The sequence below is a fragment of the Zootoca vivipara genome, chromosome Z1, assembly GCF_965207765.1.
Source record: "Zootoca vivipara chromosome Z1, rZooViv2.hap1.1, whole genome shotgun sequence".
Taxonomy (NCBI): Eukaryota; Metazoa; Chordata; class Lepidosauria; order Squamata; family Lacertidae; genus Zootoca; species Zootoca vivipara.
The window spans coordinates 35,741,880-35,760,541 of record NC_142583.1 but is presented as its reverse complement, the minus strand read 5'-3'; the positions used below and the strand labels follow the sequence as shown (position 1 = coordinate 35,760,541).

At 40.6% G+C, this 18,662-nt stretch overlaps 1 protein-coding gene across 9 annotated transcripts in view; it reads left to right on the top strand.

Moving 5' to 3' along the window:
- The window catches only part of TRIM2 (tripartite motif containing 2), a 75,478-nt gene that overhangs the window by 47,280 nt on the left and 9,536 nt on the right, over nucleotides 1-18,662 (top strand). For 8 of the 9 annotated variants that reach the window (XM_088660239.1, XM_088660240.1, XM_035112110.3 and 5 more), the window contains 9 exons: nucleotides 2,364-2,545; nucleotides 4,688-4,925; nucleotides 8,915-9,066; nucleotides 9,578-9,758; nucleotides 10,661-11,384; nucleotides 12,688-12,791; nucleotides 13,543-13,710; nucleotides 14,853-15,021; nucleotides 16,555-16,625. In XM_088660239.1, coding sequence (XP_088516365.1) covers nucleotides 2,412-2,545; nucleotides 4,688-4,925; nucleotides 8,915-9,066; nucleotides 9,578-9,758; nucleotides 10,661-11,384; nucleotides 12,688-12,791; nucleotides 13,543-13,710; nucleotides 14,853-15,021; nucleotides 16,555-16,625 — 1,941 coding nt within the window. In that variant the 5' untranslated portion in view covers nucleotides 2,364-2,411. Of the gene's footprint in view, nucleotides 1-2,363; nucleotides 2,546-3,222; nucleotides 3,322-4,687; nucleotides 4,926-8,914; nucleotides 9,067-9,577; nucleotides 9,759-10,660; nucleotides 11,385-12,687; nucleotides 12,792-13,542; nucleotides 13,711-14,852; nucleotides 15,022-16,554; nucleotides 16,626-18,662 lie in introns of those variants that run through there. The other variant, XM_060278662.2, reaches the window with a different exon arrangement.

Below are 18,662 nucleotides of genomic sequence, written 5' to 3'. Positions count from 1 at the left end.
CAAAAGCAGCATAGTAGGAGGCCTAATATACCGTAATATCCTCTTTGTGTAATAAGAACATTAACAAACACCCTAGTCACTAGGCTTGAACAGTTTGCATAGTGGGCCCCACCCCAACGTCTCCACCCAGTCAAATCCAGTCAAGCCTGAAAGAGGATTCTGGGCATGTTTGGGTGCCTGTGCTTAAAAGCATCCTTATGGTAGCTCTACCGTATGTTCTCAGGGTTCCCTGCAGGGAGGCTCCTACCGGTAAGTAATTCAGTTGAATGTGTGTGAAAACCTACGCTGTATGGTGAAGCTGATTGTGGAAAGGTCAAAAGTTGAGTCAATGAGGACTTTGGGGGTGTGGCAGCTGCATGTGCATCCATTCATCCCCCTACTCGAGTTTTTCAACTGCAGCTAAAACAAAACCTGAATGTGACTTAGGAAGAAGGAAATAGTAAATGGTGTTGGTTTCTGTGCACAGGCAAAAAAATATTTATTCCATTTCTATAGTATTGCTCTTCCAATAGCTCAAAGTGGCATATGTGGTTTCCCCTTGCTAACTTGTGACCCTCCAGCTGCTCTTGGACTACAGCTCCCACCATCCCTGATTTTTGGCCATGCTGGCTGGGTTTGATGGGACTTGAGAATCCAAATACATCAAGAGGTTAGCCACCCCTGGGGCTAAGAGCCGAGGTAACAGCTGTCCAGTCAGCTTGATGGCTGAGTACAGGTTTGAACCGTCTCTCTCTCCATTCCTAGTTCAACATGCTAACCACTAGCTGGTATAGGGAATTTATGTTGTCTTTATTGATAAGCATTATGTGTCTTGTTAGGTTCTGAATGTATTATGCCTATTTTGCTTAATTGCACTTGCTGTAGAATGGAAATGAAATATTTATGTTGTTTGCAATTTTTGCAGGCATGCAATTTTTGAGATGCAATTGCATTTTGAAGTTTGAGGCTTTCCATAAATCCAAGGAACAACTTACAATCCATATGTGCAAAGATGATGTTTGCCTTCTTCTGCTGGTATTACTAAGTCCTGTTTGGCTTCTCTGCAGTAAAGGCTGTTGGAAAGCTTTTGTCCTTACAGTGGTGTCTCGCTTAACGAACGCCCTGCTTAACGAAATTTCTGCTTAATGAAAGGATTTTTCGAGCGGAGCTTGCCTCGCTAGACGAATGCGTCTAGACGCGGTTTCCCATAGGAATGCATTGAAATTCAATTAATGCGTTCCTATGGGCAAAAACAATTCAGTGCATTCCTATGGGATTCGTTAGACGAATTTTTCACTATAAGAAAAGACCCGTGGAACGAATTAATTTCGTCTAGCGAGGCACCACTGTATTTTTAACTAGCTTTGTCTAAAAGAAGGGTTTATGGGGGAAATGAAAGATAACATTTGAGTGGAGTTACTTAGTCAAATATATGCCTCTGTTTCCATGGGCAAAAGCTGTGTGAGAAAGAGATCTGTGTTTTAACTCTGTGCGACTGAGTCTTACCTTCCTGCTAATGGAATGTGGCCCTAAAATACATTCTGTAGCAGCAGTAATGTGGCTTTCAGCATGAAAATGGTTCCTTACTTCAGATTTAGACTGATATAGATGGTCTTCCTATTGACTGCAGGCTATGAGGTCTACCAGCATGGCCAATCACTGGTGTACAGCTGTAGCTGATGATATATGCAATATTCTATTGGTGAGAGTGTCTTAGAAATAAATATGGGAAGGTCAAAAACAGAGAGGTGTATTTTGCATCGCATGTTACCTGATTCTTTCAAGTGGTGATGGCAGAAATCCAACCTACTCTATGCAACTCATGTGCTCCACCAGTGAGTTATGCTCATTCTATAGCATTAGAAATGTACACTCATCTGATCTGAAAGCTTGTTCAGTTGGTTAAGGCACCCTTTTTCTAATACTCGATATCACAAAAGTATGGTCAGGTTTTAGCCTTGTCAGTTCTTGGATGGGAAGATAGCGGGAACAGGATATAAATATAAAGAATGAATTTTAGAAGCTAATGCATTGTAGTAGTTGGGTTTTTTTTTGCCTTGGCAATCTTCCCAGATGCTTTTAAAGCAAGCATTTCTAGTGTAGCATTTCCAAGCACTACACACTGCCTTCTTATAAATCTTGAATCAGGATGAAGCCCACTGGGATCCATTGTTAATAAGAAGTTAACAGGGGAAAGAAAACCGAATGGTGGGAGGGAGGGGAGTCACAAACTCGGCAGAGTGAATGGAAAGGAGATGGGCAAATATATGTGGGAATGTATTTTGTTTTGTTTAATTGGAAAATCTAATAAAAAGTATTAACAAAAAACAGGAAGTCAATTCCCCACGGCTTCTAAAAGGCTGTTGTTTGCTTGAACCTTTCAGCAGTGTGCAGGGCAAAAGAGAACAGGACCCACATGTCAGTGGTCTAGGATGGCCAGTGAAGCCGCCAACATCCCAAGTCCTGTGGTGCGTCAGATTGACAAACAATTTCTGATCTGCAGCATATGCCTGGACCGTTACAAGAATCCCAAAGTACTCCCCTGTCTGCACACTTTCTGTGAGAGGTAAGGATGATTTCTGTTTCCCCCAACCCAAAGTGCATTGCAGCTGGCTTGTCTGTCTGGATTGCCACAGTGATCTGTTCCCAGATGCCTAGAGTTACACTGTTAATTCAATGAACCCCTCAATCCAGTCAACAAGTTCTCCTGAAATATAAAACTTTTAATGAGTAGGAAGGTAAAATGCCCCTGGGCTCGTTTAGATTTATAAGAAGAAAGACAGGATTCAGATACCATTGCAAAAGTAATCTGTGCTCTTTTGGTAAACCATTCTGTCTTTATTGTGAATATTCAGCCTGTTTTTATTTTTAAGGTATGGCCTTCCATGTCAGCAATACAATTACAGATAGAAGGGGTGGTAGCAATAATTTCTTACTGGGCTATTTGATCTGAATCTAGGCAATGAAACTTAGCCCATTTAGCTTAAAAGTAGATTTCTTCAGCATGAGTAGAGCTTGGTTCCAAGTGGAACAAGTTCAGAACTGAAGGATGCTATATCTGAACATAAAGATGATTCAGCACTTTGGCCTACAACTCCTATCAGTCCCCGCTAGCATGACCTTGCTGTCTGGGGCTGATGGAAAATGTAATCCAACAACATATGGAGGGCACCAGGTTGCAGCTAGAAGATATGCAGAACTTGAACCGGTGGCATTTTTCCCTACGTTGTGTTTCCTTTCCAGGAAAAGAAGCAGAGAAGCCTTATCATTTTAAAAAAATGCTGCAGCGCTGTCTGAAAGTGGAAACGACATTTCCACCATTTCTGCTTTTGGCTTTTCATGGTTTGTCTGTTTTCATTTTGTTAAACTGCCTAGTCTACCATGTTCCATAAGCATTTGCTTTGTTCTTTTTTTTTTTTAATATTTCAAACGCAGCGCTGCTAATGACCCTTATCTTTCTATACATTTTAGAAAGAGCTCAGGTTTTCTTGGTGTATTACATTAGAAGTGTGCATGCACACGAAAGCTCATACCTATGACAAACTTAGTTGGTCTCTAAGGTGCTACTGGAAGGATTTTTTTTTTTATTAGAATCTGCTTCAGCCTGAAAGGTAGTCATATGCATTTGCCGCCATGGGCTGATTTTTGTCTGGATTCAAATGCTCAGAGTGATGGGCTCAAAGCCAAATCTGGGCTTAAAACAGCCTGTGGTGACAGATGCACATAATTGCCTCACCACAGGCTGCAGCAGTTAGAAGTCAGTAAAGGCTGGGCTTTTCCCTCACAAAAGCTAAGGTGGCTGTAAGAATAACCCTCCGGAATGGTTCATCATCCTGTGATGTGGAGCCTGGAAAACAATTCGAATAGCCATAATGCTGTTGTTGCTTTTATTAATGTAAGATGAAAATGGCAAGTGATACTTGGCAGTGTTTCCCCCCCGAGCTTTGGAGCAGAGAGTGAGAACAAGCAGATGAAAAGATGCTCTTGTAACCTATAATGGTTGTGGAGAAGAGGACCCTTCACAGCGCAAGACAGTCCTGTAGGGTCAGGAAGTAATTCCTGTGAGCAGAAGCTAAGGCTGTCCACAGGAGTCATAATCATTCCTGTTTTTTAAAGGAGCATTTAAAATGCATTGCTTGTTTTCTGCACTATTGTCTGTTCTCAGATTGTGCAGATTTAGGTGGTGTGTGTGTGTGTGCCACAGATGACAGTGTCCTAATAAAAATTAGTGGGTACACTGCAAGAAACAAAGCTTCTGTCATACCACAATCTGCTCTCTGGAAAAAGTTGCATTTTTGATAGTACAGCCTGGAGGCAGTCTCTTCTTCTTGCGCTAATGCCTTCCCTCCTTTTCTCCGGTTTAGTCTGTCTCCAGTCATCTCACTACATCACTGCCATTTTATTTAGGTAGAACCCCCTATCCCTCACCCCCACCTGTGGCTGTCCATATGTTGCTGTATTACAACTCCCACCCATTGGTCAAGCTGGGGCTGATGGCGGTTGGGATCCAATAACTTCTGGAGGGCAACATGTTGGGAAGGCTGTCAGAGTGTTTTGTTCCTCCCTCTTGATATGAGTTGCAAAATGTGAAAAAGTAAAGCTGTGTTCATGATTACTCTTCTGTTCTACTACTACCAGTAGGAAATCGCAGACAGCACAGTTTACTTTTTGCTTTGATACTGGCTTATCTTTTTACCATCCTCATTAGGTGCCTACAGAACTACATTCCAGCCCACAGCTTAACCCTTTCTTGCCCAGTGTGCCGCCAGACGTCCATCTTGCCAGAGAAAGGGGTTTCTGCTCTTCAAAACAACTTCTTCATCACCAACCTGATGGATGTCCTGCAGCGAACTCCAGACAATAGCATTGAGGAGTCTTCCATCTTGGAGACTGTCACAGCTGTTGCTGCAGGGAAGCCACTCTCCTGCCCCAATCATGAAGGAAATGTAAGTGGATTAGGCTCCTATAAATAAGGCTTCATCAATTTATTTGGCAGAGAAATGGCTGTTTTCAATGGCTCCCCCTGAAATGATAGTTGGGGAGTATTGGACTTGCAAATGATTCATTAATTTCTGCAACATAAATCTTTGCTTGATAAATTTTATTCAATCGATTGAATGCTTTCGAGAGTGAATTGGGATGAATTTGTGTGTGACATCAAATTAACTCTTAGTCAGCCCAATATTGATAGTTTTGGTTATGTTTTTGTTTTGTAGGGCATTGCATTGACATGTCATGATATTGATCATGGTGGTTAGTAAATGTGCTTTCTGGCTATCAAGATCAGATGCTAATGTTCTATAATTCATTTAAGCTGTATTTTGTACATCAGTTTTAGTTTTAAGTGAAAGCAGCTGTCTATAATTCAGAAGGTGTCTTGTTACTTTTGCTCCTCTTTTCATCCATAAATGAAATAAAGTATTCATTGAGTTGAAAGTCCATTTCTTTCTCCGTTACCACCACTGTTATGAGACCTTTCCTATCATCAGTCTATTTTCAATCTTTACCAACCTGGTCCACTTCAGATGTTGTCAGGGTGGATAAAAACCAATGATTTAAAAAAAACAGATTTTTTTGATTTAAATCAATTTTTTTTATTTAAATCTGATTTTTTTTTTAAATAAAATGCTTTTTGAGGAAAATATATTACCATCCAAAGGTTATTCCATCATGAAATAAAGATTAGTTTTTAAATGTAGAATAAGGTTGTATATGTTTAATTTTTTGGGTAAATAAATTCCATTAATCCATTCACAATTTCACGCTCTTCCAGAGGTTTTTGTAAGATTATTGGGCAGTTTCTCTGCCTACAAGATATTATCACAGATGCTTGGTTTACTTTTGCAGTTCTCAAAACTGAATTTGACTCAACAGAGATCACATGCCTCTTCTTCACAGCAAAAATGTTATAACATGAACAGAGTTGAGAAAAAGACCTTAATCCTATTGTTCTACAAACCTATGAATACAGAAACAACCCCTTCAGTGCTAAGTTTCAAGAAGTTCAGTGAATAGAATAGAAACAATATTTTTCTGATTGTTTGGAGTGGACAGTATTTAAGTTTTTCATATGTAGGCTGGGCTGACAGTCTAAGTTTCTTAAAATATATATATTTTGTTTTTGTTTAGCCAAATTAGTTAACAAACATGGATGTTTGTTTAAGCAAATAACATATGCTGTAATGTTACTGTTTCAGTTGAATAAATCTATTTAAATTGTTATTATTAAGGTAATGATTATTTTTCTCCTTCCTAAGTACAACAGTAAAGTTGTCCAAATATGAATGATTAACCTATTAAACTGGGGATAAAAAACTAATATGAAAAGTTGTTATTCTAAAAATCTTCATCTATTTGCATATTAAAGTTATACCAGCAAGAATTAGTCTTTATGTAGAAAACTATGATTTAAATCAAGCCTTACTGACTAGTGATTTAAATCGTGATTTAAATCAGTTTGATTTAAATCAAATCCACCCTGGATGTTGTTGAACCACAACCCCCCATCAGCCCCAGCCAGCATTGCCAAGGATCAGGGTGGGTGGAGGTGGGACCCTAAGAAGCATCTGGAAAACACCTTGCTGTGGGAGGCTGACCTATGCAATCCAGATCATAATAGGTAAATTGGGGAGCAAATGAACTGCAGGAGGTGTCTGCAGAGCAAATATTTCCAGAGCAACAAAGCAAACAAAACAGAACTACGTCAGATTTAGGGCGGTGTGGGCTGTACAGGGCATACAAACTTGATAAGCTCCATAACTGAGAAGAGGGGGTGCCAATTCTGGGCTCATATTGTAAAAGATTACCCAAGTCTGCCCTTGAACAGAAGGGAAAGCAATACCTTTCCCAGCAAGTTCTTAGCTAATCTGGCCTAGGTAGAAGGTTTGGGGGTATTCCTTTCTGATAGCAGGTCATAGCCTGCATGTGGACAAAAACCATTCAAGAGAAATATTATTAGATTCAGCTTTACACCACCTGGCACAATTGTTTTCCGGTTATGGTAATCAGTGGCACTGAAAGATGAAAAATCTGCATCAGGCACATATGCTAAAATGGGTCCTTGGGAATAAATGGAGCATATGGGCAGAATTATGTCATTATTCCACTTGAACTGGTGGGTTGGCATCCTTGTTGTTGCATCACTAAGCACTACCTTGCATTCAAAGTGTGCCAATATAATGTGAGCGGCATTGCGAGCATTGCTGCACATGATTAGGAAGCTTTTCGTAAAATTGAAATGCAATTAAGTGCTTGGCAACACGACTCCTGGATGTAACACACAGTGCTATACACTTATGGCTCCTGGATGTAACACACAGTGCTATGCACTCATTAGACTCCAGCTTCCATCAGCCTCAGCCAACATGGCCTACAGTCAAGGAAGGTGGGAACTGTACACCAGAAATCTGGAGAACACCATGTTCCCCTGCTCTCTCCTCTTCCCCTCCTCCAATTATGATCATTGTCCTCCTTTGTTCCTAAAATCCCCTTCTGTTAATATATCAATCAAAACAAGATTGTGATTTTTTTTCTTGATTTTTTTAAAATCTTTCTGTAAACCACTTTTTACAATCAAATGGTGTATGAAATTTATGAATTGATGAAATAAATTACCGGTAATATGACTTAAAAAAACAGATCCAGTATTACAAGACAAAAATGCACCTTTTTGTAGGTAGGCTGGTAGCATATGTACCTGGTTTTCATCTGCAAATCAGGAGATTTATGATCAGTAAGGTCCACTCCTTACAAACTATATCTTCTTGTTGTGGCCATGACATCTTAGTTTTAGGCAATAAGTTCCAGGCTTTCCTTCAATGAGACAGTTCTTCATTTATTTATTTATTTATTTATTTATTTCTTTCTTTCTTTCTTTCTTTCTTTCTTTCTTTCTTTCTTTCTTGAAGAGGTATCCAAACCATCTTGGGAGTACAAAATATCTTTATCTTTCTGAAGTGTCCAGACTCCACTAAGTAAGAGTATTGCCATTCAAAGTGACCTTAAACAGAGATTGTGGAAACTTCTTCAGTCCTTTTTCTTTTGTAGGTTGAAGACTAGAAATAAGAAAGTGAAAATGTTTTATCCTTTGTAAAATGAAAAAGTTTATATTTCTGTGGATCTGCAAGAGCTTCTTGGCCTCACTGAGTCCTTTTTATATAATTCCTTTTAATGTTCTCTTGCTTAGTTTGAAAAATAACTGGTGCTCTCTCCCTCTGGCAAACTTTTAAATGCCAGCCCTAAGCAGCAATGATCACTCCCCGTTAAGCTTTTGGCTGCCAAAAATATGGCCCTCATTATCTGCAAACCTGATGCCATTCTGCTTTGTAATTCAGAGTGCATCACTAATGCCTTAGGCATTTGTGAAGTAACTTAATACTGTACTCCTAAAGCACAAGGCTTGACAAGGCTTATCTGAAACCAAATAATGAGAAAATGACAGCCATGAGAAAGAACATGACAGCCGTGAGTGTACCTTTTGGCATTTCAAGTACCCTAAATTGTGTACGTATTTATTTGTGATTCTTAAAAGTAGGGAAAAATTCAACATAATGGTTCATACAAACCACAGCTATAAATCCATGGCATTAAACATAATCACTGCTTTTTAACATTTTAATCACAAGCAAACATTTTGTTTGATGGTGCAACTCCAGTCATCGGCTCACATGGCTACTTATTACACAAATCCCATTCTGTTGACTTCTTTTGCTTGCAGGATTTGTAAACAGGGCATTAGCAGAACAATCCAATGCACATTTATTCAAAAGCAAGCACATGGAAGTCTTTGGGAGTAAGGCTGCAATCCTTGCCCTGCTTACCTGGGAATTCAGTAGGGCTTGAATTTGAGTAGACATACTCAGTATTCAAAATGGTGTGCCTCTATTTGGAGAAACTGGTATTCTACTGATAGTCACACTCTCCCTCTCTGTAACAGCTGATGGAATTTTACTGCCAGTCTTGTGAAACAGCCATGTGCCGGGAATGTACAGAAGGAGAGCATGCAGAGCACCCCACAGTACCTCTCAAAGATGTAGTAGAACAACACAAGGCTTCGCTTCAAGCACAGCTAGATGCTGTCAACAAAAGGTATGGAACCACCTCTGCAATGTGCATGTTTTAGCACACAGTGTGGCAAAACGTTTTGGTTTTGATTGCCAAAAACCCAGAAGTAAATGCATCTGTTTCCAAATCCGCCTCAGAAGTTGAATGGCTTCTGCTGAGTGTTTCTCAATTTTCTCAATTAAATTTGCAGGCTGCCCTCGGTTTTCGAATGTTTTGGAAGTCAAACAGTCTTCCGGAACAGATTACATTCGAAAACTGAGGTACCACTGTAGAGAGAACTATATAACTGTGTTACATAAAGAACTATAACTTTCAAAAGGGGGACCTGAGCTTGCTTTCTCTTGCCTCTTTCCCCATCCTTTTCCTTGTGTTATAAAGTCTCTGTAACAGAATTTCTCTAAGAAACACTTGAAATCTGATTTGTATCTTTATCCCATTGTGATCACCAAGAATAAAAATCTTGTTGCATGATGTCACAAGGAAAAACTATGGCAATTCTATTTCAAACAGCATTTGTGATTTACGTTTCCAACAGGCTTCCAGAGATTGATACAGCACTTCATTTCCTATCTGAAATTATACATCAGCTGACCAACCAAAAGACCAGCATTGTAGATGAAATTCATTCCACTTTTGATGAACTCCAAAAGACTTTAAATGTCCGCAAGAGTGTGTTGCTCATGGAACTGGAAGTCAATTATGGCCTTAAACATAAAGTAAGACCCTTGTTCTTTTCAGTCATATTTTATTTCATTTCTGGGGTGTGTTATGTTACTGGGAGAAACAATGTCTGAAATCTAATCTTTAGCTGAGAGAGAGGCTAGGAAATGGCATGTTTGCCATGTAAGGTTAATTGGGAACCATGTAAGGTTAAAAGGGAACACAATTAATACAGCACATCCTTGCACAAATTCATTTTATCCAACAAAATTCCCCTACAAAAATGCAGAAGTGATATGTAACACTTGAGTCAGAGATATATTTTAAATTGTTCCGGTGTTTCTTTATTAAAAAACAAAACAATGGCAACAAAAACTTTATATTGCATCATTGTATCATAGTTATTGGTTGTATTTTCATTTTTTTACTTTTCTGGATATTATTAGTCAAATAGTTGTAAAAACCTTACAAAAGCTAAGTGTCGCTATCTTGGGGAGTGGAGGAAATAACTTTTAACATACATTGTTCTGGGTGTTTTCCATATATCCTCATATGAAAAAGTTTATCTGTCTTCAGTTTGGCCCAAGGCTTGTTCATGTAATACAAAAAAAACCCAGCAATAACAGTTTAGTTTTATGTCAAAATAATGCCATGAACAAAAGCTCTCCAAACTGGAAGCTTAAAAAAAATCATCCAAGAGAACTTAGCACATATTTGATCAATGCTATTCAGGTGGTTTTGTTTTGTTTTTGTTTTGTTTTGTTTTGTTTTGTTTTGCTTTGCTTTGCTTTGCTTTGCTTTGCTTTGCTTTGCTTTGCTAGAGCCCAACAAATTTTCTGCAACATTATTCCATTCAAGGCCATACCTCTACATTTCCCACGATGGATGGGAATTCATTCATTTATTTTTGGGGCTACTTGGTTTAAATCTATATAACCACAGCATTCTGTCTATCCAGGTCCTGCAGACTCAGCTTGATAGCCTATTGGAAGGACAGGAAAACATAAAGAGTTGCAGCAACTTTACAGCCCAAGCACTCAACCATGGAACTGAGACAGAAGTCTTGCTTGTTAAGAAGCAGATGAGCGATAAGCTAAATGAGTTGGCTGTCCGTGACTTCCCACTGCAGCCTCGTGAGAATGATCAACTGGACTTCATAGTGGAAACCGATGGGCTGAAGAAGTCCATTCATAACCTTGGAACTATTTTAACCACAAATGCTGTCGCTTCTGAAACAGTGGCCACAGGTGAAGGACTGAAGCAGACAGTGATAGGACAGCCTATGTCGGTCACCATCACTACCAAGGACAAGGATGGTGAGCTCTGTAAATCTGGGAATGCTTACCTCACGGCTGAGCTCAGCACGCCTGATGGGAGTGTGGCGGACGGAGAAATACTTGACAATAAAAATGGCACTTACGAATTTTTGTACACTGTCCAGAAAGAAGGGGACTTTACCCTTTCCTTGAGACTCTATGATCAGCATATCAGGGGCAGCCCGTTTAAACTCAAGGTAATCAGGTCGGCCGATGTGTCCCCCACCACCGAAGGAGTTAAGAGGCGTGTGAAGTCTCCTGGCAGTGGCCACGTGAAGCAGAAAGCTGTGAAAAGACCAGCTAGTATGTACAGCACTGGCAAAAGGAAAGAGAACCCCATCGAAGATGACCTGATCTTCAGAGTAGGTATGGAGTGCTTTGCCTTCTAAATTATTTGGATTGCAATGTCCAGCTGCAAACACTGTGCGTGGAACTGTATTGTTTTAGGATAAGTGTCAACACTAAGCAGGAGAGAAGAACCTGTGGTGCTCAATAATAATAATAATTTATTATTTATACCCCGCCCATCAAGCAATTGTTGGGTTCTGGTTCCCATCAGCTGCAACCAGCATGACCAGTGGTCGGAGAAGATGGAAGCTGTAGTCCAGCAACCTTTGTAGGGCCATGGTTTCCCATCCCCGCCCTAGGACATTATCTAGTTCAGAGGTGTTGGTTGATCGATGGATATTCATTTGAATGAAAAGTGGCATAGACATACAGAGTGGCCTACAAACAATAAATAACAACAACACAATAAAACAGAATAGCACATCACAGATACAGCGTGAACCATATCAAATAATTAACAAATCATCTATGAAAGAATTTCAATCTACAAAACACTACTAACGAAACATCAACTAAAAAAAGGAGCTGAACATCAATATTACAGCAAATGTCATATAATTAACAAATCAGTATGGCTTTTGTAATCTGTAGAACAATACTAACAACGTTAAAAAATAGCAACAAAAAGTTAGCTAAGCATTGTTAAGTTCATACACACACTCTTCACATTCCCACAAAATCGTAATCTTTCACTCTATTTAATTTGTTAAAATACACATAATATTGTTAAGTTTGTTGTAACTGAGCCTTAGCCATACTGTAGTTGGACTTTTCTAACTAGATGATTCTCCCTCTAATTTTCTGTGCCAAAAGTATTGTATTTAGTAAATGTTGTATGCACTTCTGAGAATGGGTGGGGGAATCACCCCATCTATATTGCTTATGGATTTCATAATTCAAAGACAGTATGTCTGTCGCAGGACTGCTCGTTTATCTCATCCCTCAGGCGTATTCCAAAACCTTATTATCTTGAGGGCAGCCGGAATTCCCTCTTGGACATTCATGCACACGGAAGTCCCTGCCCATAGTGGGGGAGAAAGGGGAGAGCAACACACTCAGCTCCCCCAGAGTCCCAGACACCCCTGTTCTGGAGACTGTGGACCTCCCCCTATTGATCTTCACATTGTATATTCATGATGATATTGGGGTGGTTTATTTTCTCTACCCCAACCATTGTGAAGCCCCTTTCCGTGCAATACAACTCTACGTCTCTACTCCTAATGATGAAGCTGCTGATTGGACCTGGAGGGCTGAAATGAGTTTTTGCAGCCATGTACTTGACTTCTTTCCTAATTGTTTTTATATGTACATCTCCTTTTAGGTACCAAAGGGAGAAACAAAGGGGAATTTACAAATCTTCAGGGAGTAGCTGCATCTACAAATGGAAAAATATTAATAGCGGACAGCAATAATCAGTGTGTGCAGGTATGCTCGTTTTTTCTTCTCTGTAAGGGGGTGGGCTTACAGGGAGCAGCCACCCCCCATCAAATCCAGCTACTCAGACGGTTCGGACAGCAGCGGAAGGAAAAGAGAAAGGAAGGAGGAAGTGAGAGGAGCGGGGTAGGGCTCAGACAGCATACAAGAGCCCTTCCTGCAGCCTGTGATATCAGCGAGGAAGGAGGGGCCAGCAGAGAGTTACAGCGGGGAAACAGCAGAGGGGCGTCCTTTCAAATTCACCCCGGAACTGAGGCGATCAACGGCTCGCAAACGCAGGGGGAGGAGATTTGGGGTCCTCAAACTACTCTGCTGGGGCAGGAGCCGAAAAGCGCCATTGGAAGAATCTGATAGCACTGAGTAGACATGTTTTCATGAAACTCTTGCATTGTAAATAGCTTTCGCAATAAAAGCATTAAAGACAAGATGGTTTGGAGTGTCGTTGTTCGAGGGTAGCCAGCAACCGCCCTGACATTCTCTTTACCCATAATGGATTGTTTTGGAAAGACACAGTACTGATCAAATGTGGAAAAGAAACATGTTATTGGAAGTGTCAAGATTATAAGATCTTGATAGCGAAGGATTCATAATTACTTCTGCAATAAGTTCACGTAATGACTCAAATGCCATTTTCCAGTTAAAAATTCATTCATTTATTTAAATCTGCACCCCACCATTAATCTCATGGATGTGTATACATGGATACATTTTATGTGAAAAAAACTATTTTTGAAAATTACAGATATTTTCCACTGATGGTCAGTTCAAGAGTCGCTTTGGTATCCGGGGAAGGTCCCCTGGACAGTTGCAGCGGCCTACGGGAGTGGCTATGCATCCTTGCGGCGACATCATTATTGCCGACTATGACAATAAATGGGTTAGCATATTCTCCTCTGATGGAAAATTTAAGGTAAGTTTATGAAGTACAAATAAAAAAATACAAGGAAACTCATTGCCATTTTTAAATTAATAGTAAACCAACAATTTTTCTGAAGGCTTGGGGAATTGATTCTGTATTTCTTGATTAAAGAACTAACTGTTGGTGATGAGGGAAAGGATGGCCAAATTCATGCAGATGAAATTACTTTGTTTGATGGAGGGAAGGGTGGGGTGGGGGGTGGGGGAAAGACTCTAAACATTTGCCCTGGTATTGACTTAAAATCATACAGGGTGGGAATCCTTTTTTCAACCTGATGGTCTCATTCCATTCTGGGCAACCTGAGTGCCAGAAACAAAAGTGGATAATGTAACGAATAGACATTTTTACCTTTGTACACTAGGCCACTTTCTACAACACTCTCACACGCCCTCTCTGCTTCCATCCAGGCCCACAAGAGTCATTAATGGAGTTCATGGTTGCGTTTTAGCCAGGCAAAAAACAGGGTTCAAAAGCAGGGATAGTGAGTGTTGTGGCCTAAGGGGATTTCAGAGGGCCAAACAGAGAGGCATGAGGATCCCCACTCCCCATCATAAGTGCCAACTCCTGGATTGAAAAATCCGGGATCGGCGCGGCGCAGCACCGGAAGTCGCACTGCGGCCATTTTGGAACTGGGCAGAGTGGCACTGGAAATTGCTTCTACGCATGCTCTGCCCATTTCCAAAATGGCCGCAGTGCCAGAAGTCGCGCTGCGGCCATTTTGGAACTGGGTAGAGAGGCACTGGAGGTCGCTTCTATGCATGCTCTTGCCATTTCCAAAATGGTTGCTGCGCCAGAAATCGCTTCTGTGCATGTCCAGAGACTCCAGACATGTGCAGAAGGAGCCTCCCCGGGCCGGTAAGACTCCGGGAGATTTACGGGGTTTTTAAAAATCCGGACTGCCAGCGGGAAACGGCTGGAAAAACAGGGGTTTCCCGAGGAATACGGGAGACTTGGCAGCTATGCTCCCCATATAGATCACAATGAAAGTTGTTACTTCCAATCTCTTGCACTAATTTACTACAGAATCTTCTCCCAAGTATGAATAGTGGCAACGCTAAGAACCCAGAGAACATTACAGCAGTCCAAATGCGTGTATGTTTGAAGCAACTTTAATCTCTCTCTTTCTCCTGTAGACAAAAATTGGATCTGGAAAGCTTATGGGACCAAAAGGCGTTTCTGTGGATCGCAATGGGCACATCATTGTGGTGGACAACAAAGCATGTTGTGTGTTTATCTTCCAGCCAAATGGGAAAATAGTAACCAGATTTGGAAGCCGAGGCAATGGAGATAAGCAGTTTGCAGGTATCAGTTGTTGTCCAATATGCATTTTCTTTTATTCAGATCGTGTGTGTGTGTGTGTGTGTGTGTGTGTGTGTGTATTTGAACATGCTGAAAAAGCATCACTCTAACTTCACCACAGTAAGCAAGACAGAGTAAGTAGACTGTAGTCCATTAGTACTGTCACACGTCCATAATTTCCTGGACATCGCCAAAACTTTGACAGCTTTGCCAAAAAACGCTCAACAACTTTTTGAAATATGGTAACCCTATAGTCCAGGCATCCCCAAACTGCGGCCCTCCAGATGTTTTGGCCTACAACTCCCATGATCCCTAGCTAACGGACCAGTGGTCAGGGATGATGGGGATCGTAGTACAAAACATCTGGAAGGCCGAAGTTTGGGGATGCCTGCTCTAGTCCATGAACAATTACTGTATGTCATAATAAACACACACAGCTTTATTGTGGTCCATAGACCCCAAACACACAGTGCAAAAATAGTACATAAATTTGTTTGTCATGAGACTCTGTTGTATTTGCTTTTCTAAATAGGAGACATACAATTGTTTTTTCTTTTTTAAAAAAGGTACTACAGGGGCTCAGTAAACACATGGGTTGAATGCATACCATACAGTTAAAGGACATTATTTTGCTTAAATAATCATGGGAACTGCAGTTTATTAAGGATGCTGGGAATTGTAACTATATGAGGGGTAAACTGCTTTCCCCAGTCTTGGGAACTGTAATTCTCACCCCCCCCCCCATTTTATTAATCTGGATTTTCAAGATAGCCTGCAAAGGAGAACCATAAAACAAATATAAAACAGATCAAAAACATCAGTAACTAAAACAATTATAATAGCAACAGTAAAAATTCAAAAAGTAGTAGATATAAAATCAGTGAAAACCCTGAAATGTGGGTGTAATTTTCACTCTAGTTGTTCCTTAGGCCTTTGGGGTGAGGGGAAGTTGCTTTCAGGAGCAACAAAACTCCTCTGGTCTGACTCCTGTGGTTTGCTGATCAAGTCATGTTTTAAGACAGAGGGAGACAATGTGATCTCCACATCTGGCTGGACCCCAATTCCCATCAGCCCCAGTCAGCGTGACCAAGAACAAGAAGCATGCTCACTTGCAGATGTTAAACAAATTTTAAGTAATCTATTGTTCAACTTGGAAGTTGTACTAAACATTTAGTGGTTGGAAACCAGTCAAACTGGTTTTGAAGTTGGCCAGGTAGAAACCTTTTTATTTATTGTTCTCTAGAGCACTTGTACTCTTGCCCAAGTTCATATTTTTCTTGAGTTCGTAGCTGATTATGTTCTTCTTCAGCCATTAACGTGTGACAGTGAACGCAGCAACATGTAGAGTTCAAAATGGAACCTTGGAGCACCACCTCGTGCTGCCCTTTCCAGAGTCACTTCCAATCAGGCAGGCTGCTAGCGCATTGGTCAACATCAACCATTTTGATCAGAACCCGCATGCAAACTGCTACTTCACATGGATTGAAATATTGTTGTCATGACCTGCATTGAACTTCCTTCCTTCCATTATTGCAGGGCCTCATTTTGCAGCTGTCAACCACAATAATGAAATTATTATTACCGATTTCCACAACCACTCAGTCAAGGTACGATGCTGTTACTTCTTCATAAAATGTAAAATCCCATTGACAATGCATTGAAGCTGTTACTCCAATATGTAGTTAAATTCACAGGTATCGTGCATCAGCCATCAAGAAATAATTGTTTACGTTAGAGGTGGAGAAATACTTGGATTAAGTCTCTTGCTTTGCTCTTTTAAAATAAAGCTGTGTATGTTCTTTTAAATTGATTCAAGAAGTATGAAGTTGGATGTCTAGAAAGGAGCTCTTGGAGTCATTTTACACCATTTTACATCGTTTTGACATGCTAGTTGTCTCCTGGAGAAAGTTACCGGTACTCTTGCGCCAAGTATTCAGGATACTCTGGGTCACTTAACATAATTGCAAAATTACTACATAGTAGTAAGCCATATGTGCCATTGACTGCATAGGAAGCAACATTATACAAAGCTGGAATGAGGAATTTGATGGGCCCTGGTCCATCTACTGCAAATCAACCAGAGATCTACCAATAGATCTCAGTCTGCCTTCTGCCCATCCTGCACTCAGTGACCATTGCTACACCCTACAGAAGCCATACAGTAGTGATGGCAAACCTATGGCATGTGTGTCAGATGTGACACGCAGAGCCCTCACTGCTGGCGCGCACCCCATCAGTTCATTTGCACTGTTGTTGTTGTTGTTCCCCCATTTGTTCTCCCGCTCCTCCTCACACTACAGCTTGTCTCCGCTGTTAAAACCCGGATCCTTTTTGTTGTTGTTGCTGCTGGTAGCCAGAGATTGGTTTTTTTCTGGCGCTTTGGCAGACAATAATTGGGTGTAACAGCTTTCATTTTTAACCCATTCTGTGCTGGGTTTTTTTGGCACTTTGGCAGACTATGTCGGTGCTGCGTGTTAGTTCCAGCGAAGGTATTATTCATCATTTATTTCTGTTCTCTTCCCCCCCCCCCAAAAAAAGCAAAGCAACTTTTGCACCCGAAGCAACTTTTTGCACCAAAAAACCTCCAAAACTTTGGTCAGCAGCTCCCCCCAAAAAGCTCAACAACTCTGGGCACTTTGTGATAAATAAGGGTTTTTTGGTTTGATTTGGTTAAATAATTAGTTTTTGGTTTATTAAATACAGTTATATATTACAATTATACATTTTTGTTATTTAAACTATAAATATCGCGAAATTATGGTTTTTTTCTCGAAGTGAAACACCACCTGAATTATGTTCGGTTTTTTGGCGAATTTTGACACACCAAGCTCAAAAGGTTGCCCATCACTGCGAGACCTTTCCAAGTGGGTTCTGTGATAAAAGTAATGCGTAGAACAAAGCTAAGAGCAGCAGGAAGGCACAGTCCCACGTGGGTAAGAGAAATGTGACATGGGCTATTGTAGGGCTTCTTTCAATCTACATACAGCTGAGAAGTGTAACTTTGAATTTTAAATTGAGACTGTTTTTCATAGGCTTCTGGAATTAGGCAGGAAATAACTGTTGCTGTGGTTTGGATTACAATTAAGGAAGCAAGACCACAGGAGAGACCCTAAATGGATTGTTGGCATAGTTTAGCGGGGGGGGGGGGCGCTCCTCTTTTGATAAACATATACCCTGAGAAGCAGCAATTGTTCAGCAATGCAGGATTTCCTAATGACAACAGAGGTTTTCAGTTCTATGGCCAGACTCTGGCAAACAAGGAAATAAAATATGTTGGAGACAAGATTTCATTGCCAACCTGCTTAATAAAATGGAAGGGAACTCAAAGCCGATCTGGTTTAAGCTCCTGGTTTCAAAGGTACAGCCGGCACATGGTTTTCAAAATACATTGTGGCCAGGATTGTAGCTAACATCCTCCCTTCTGGCTTCCCCAGCAATACTGGAATGGGCAAGGGCAACTTTCCAAACCTCTCTCTGTAATTGTTGTGGCCTTGCAGCTCAGGGAATATTTTCGACACAATGATTTGTAGTATAAATAGACCATGGCCTTGACCTTCTGCTAACTCCTACGTAAATGTTGCCACATTTTCATTTATGCAGGACAGTCTACAGTGTATCATACCCAAAATACAGGGAAATAGAAG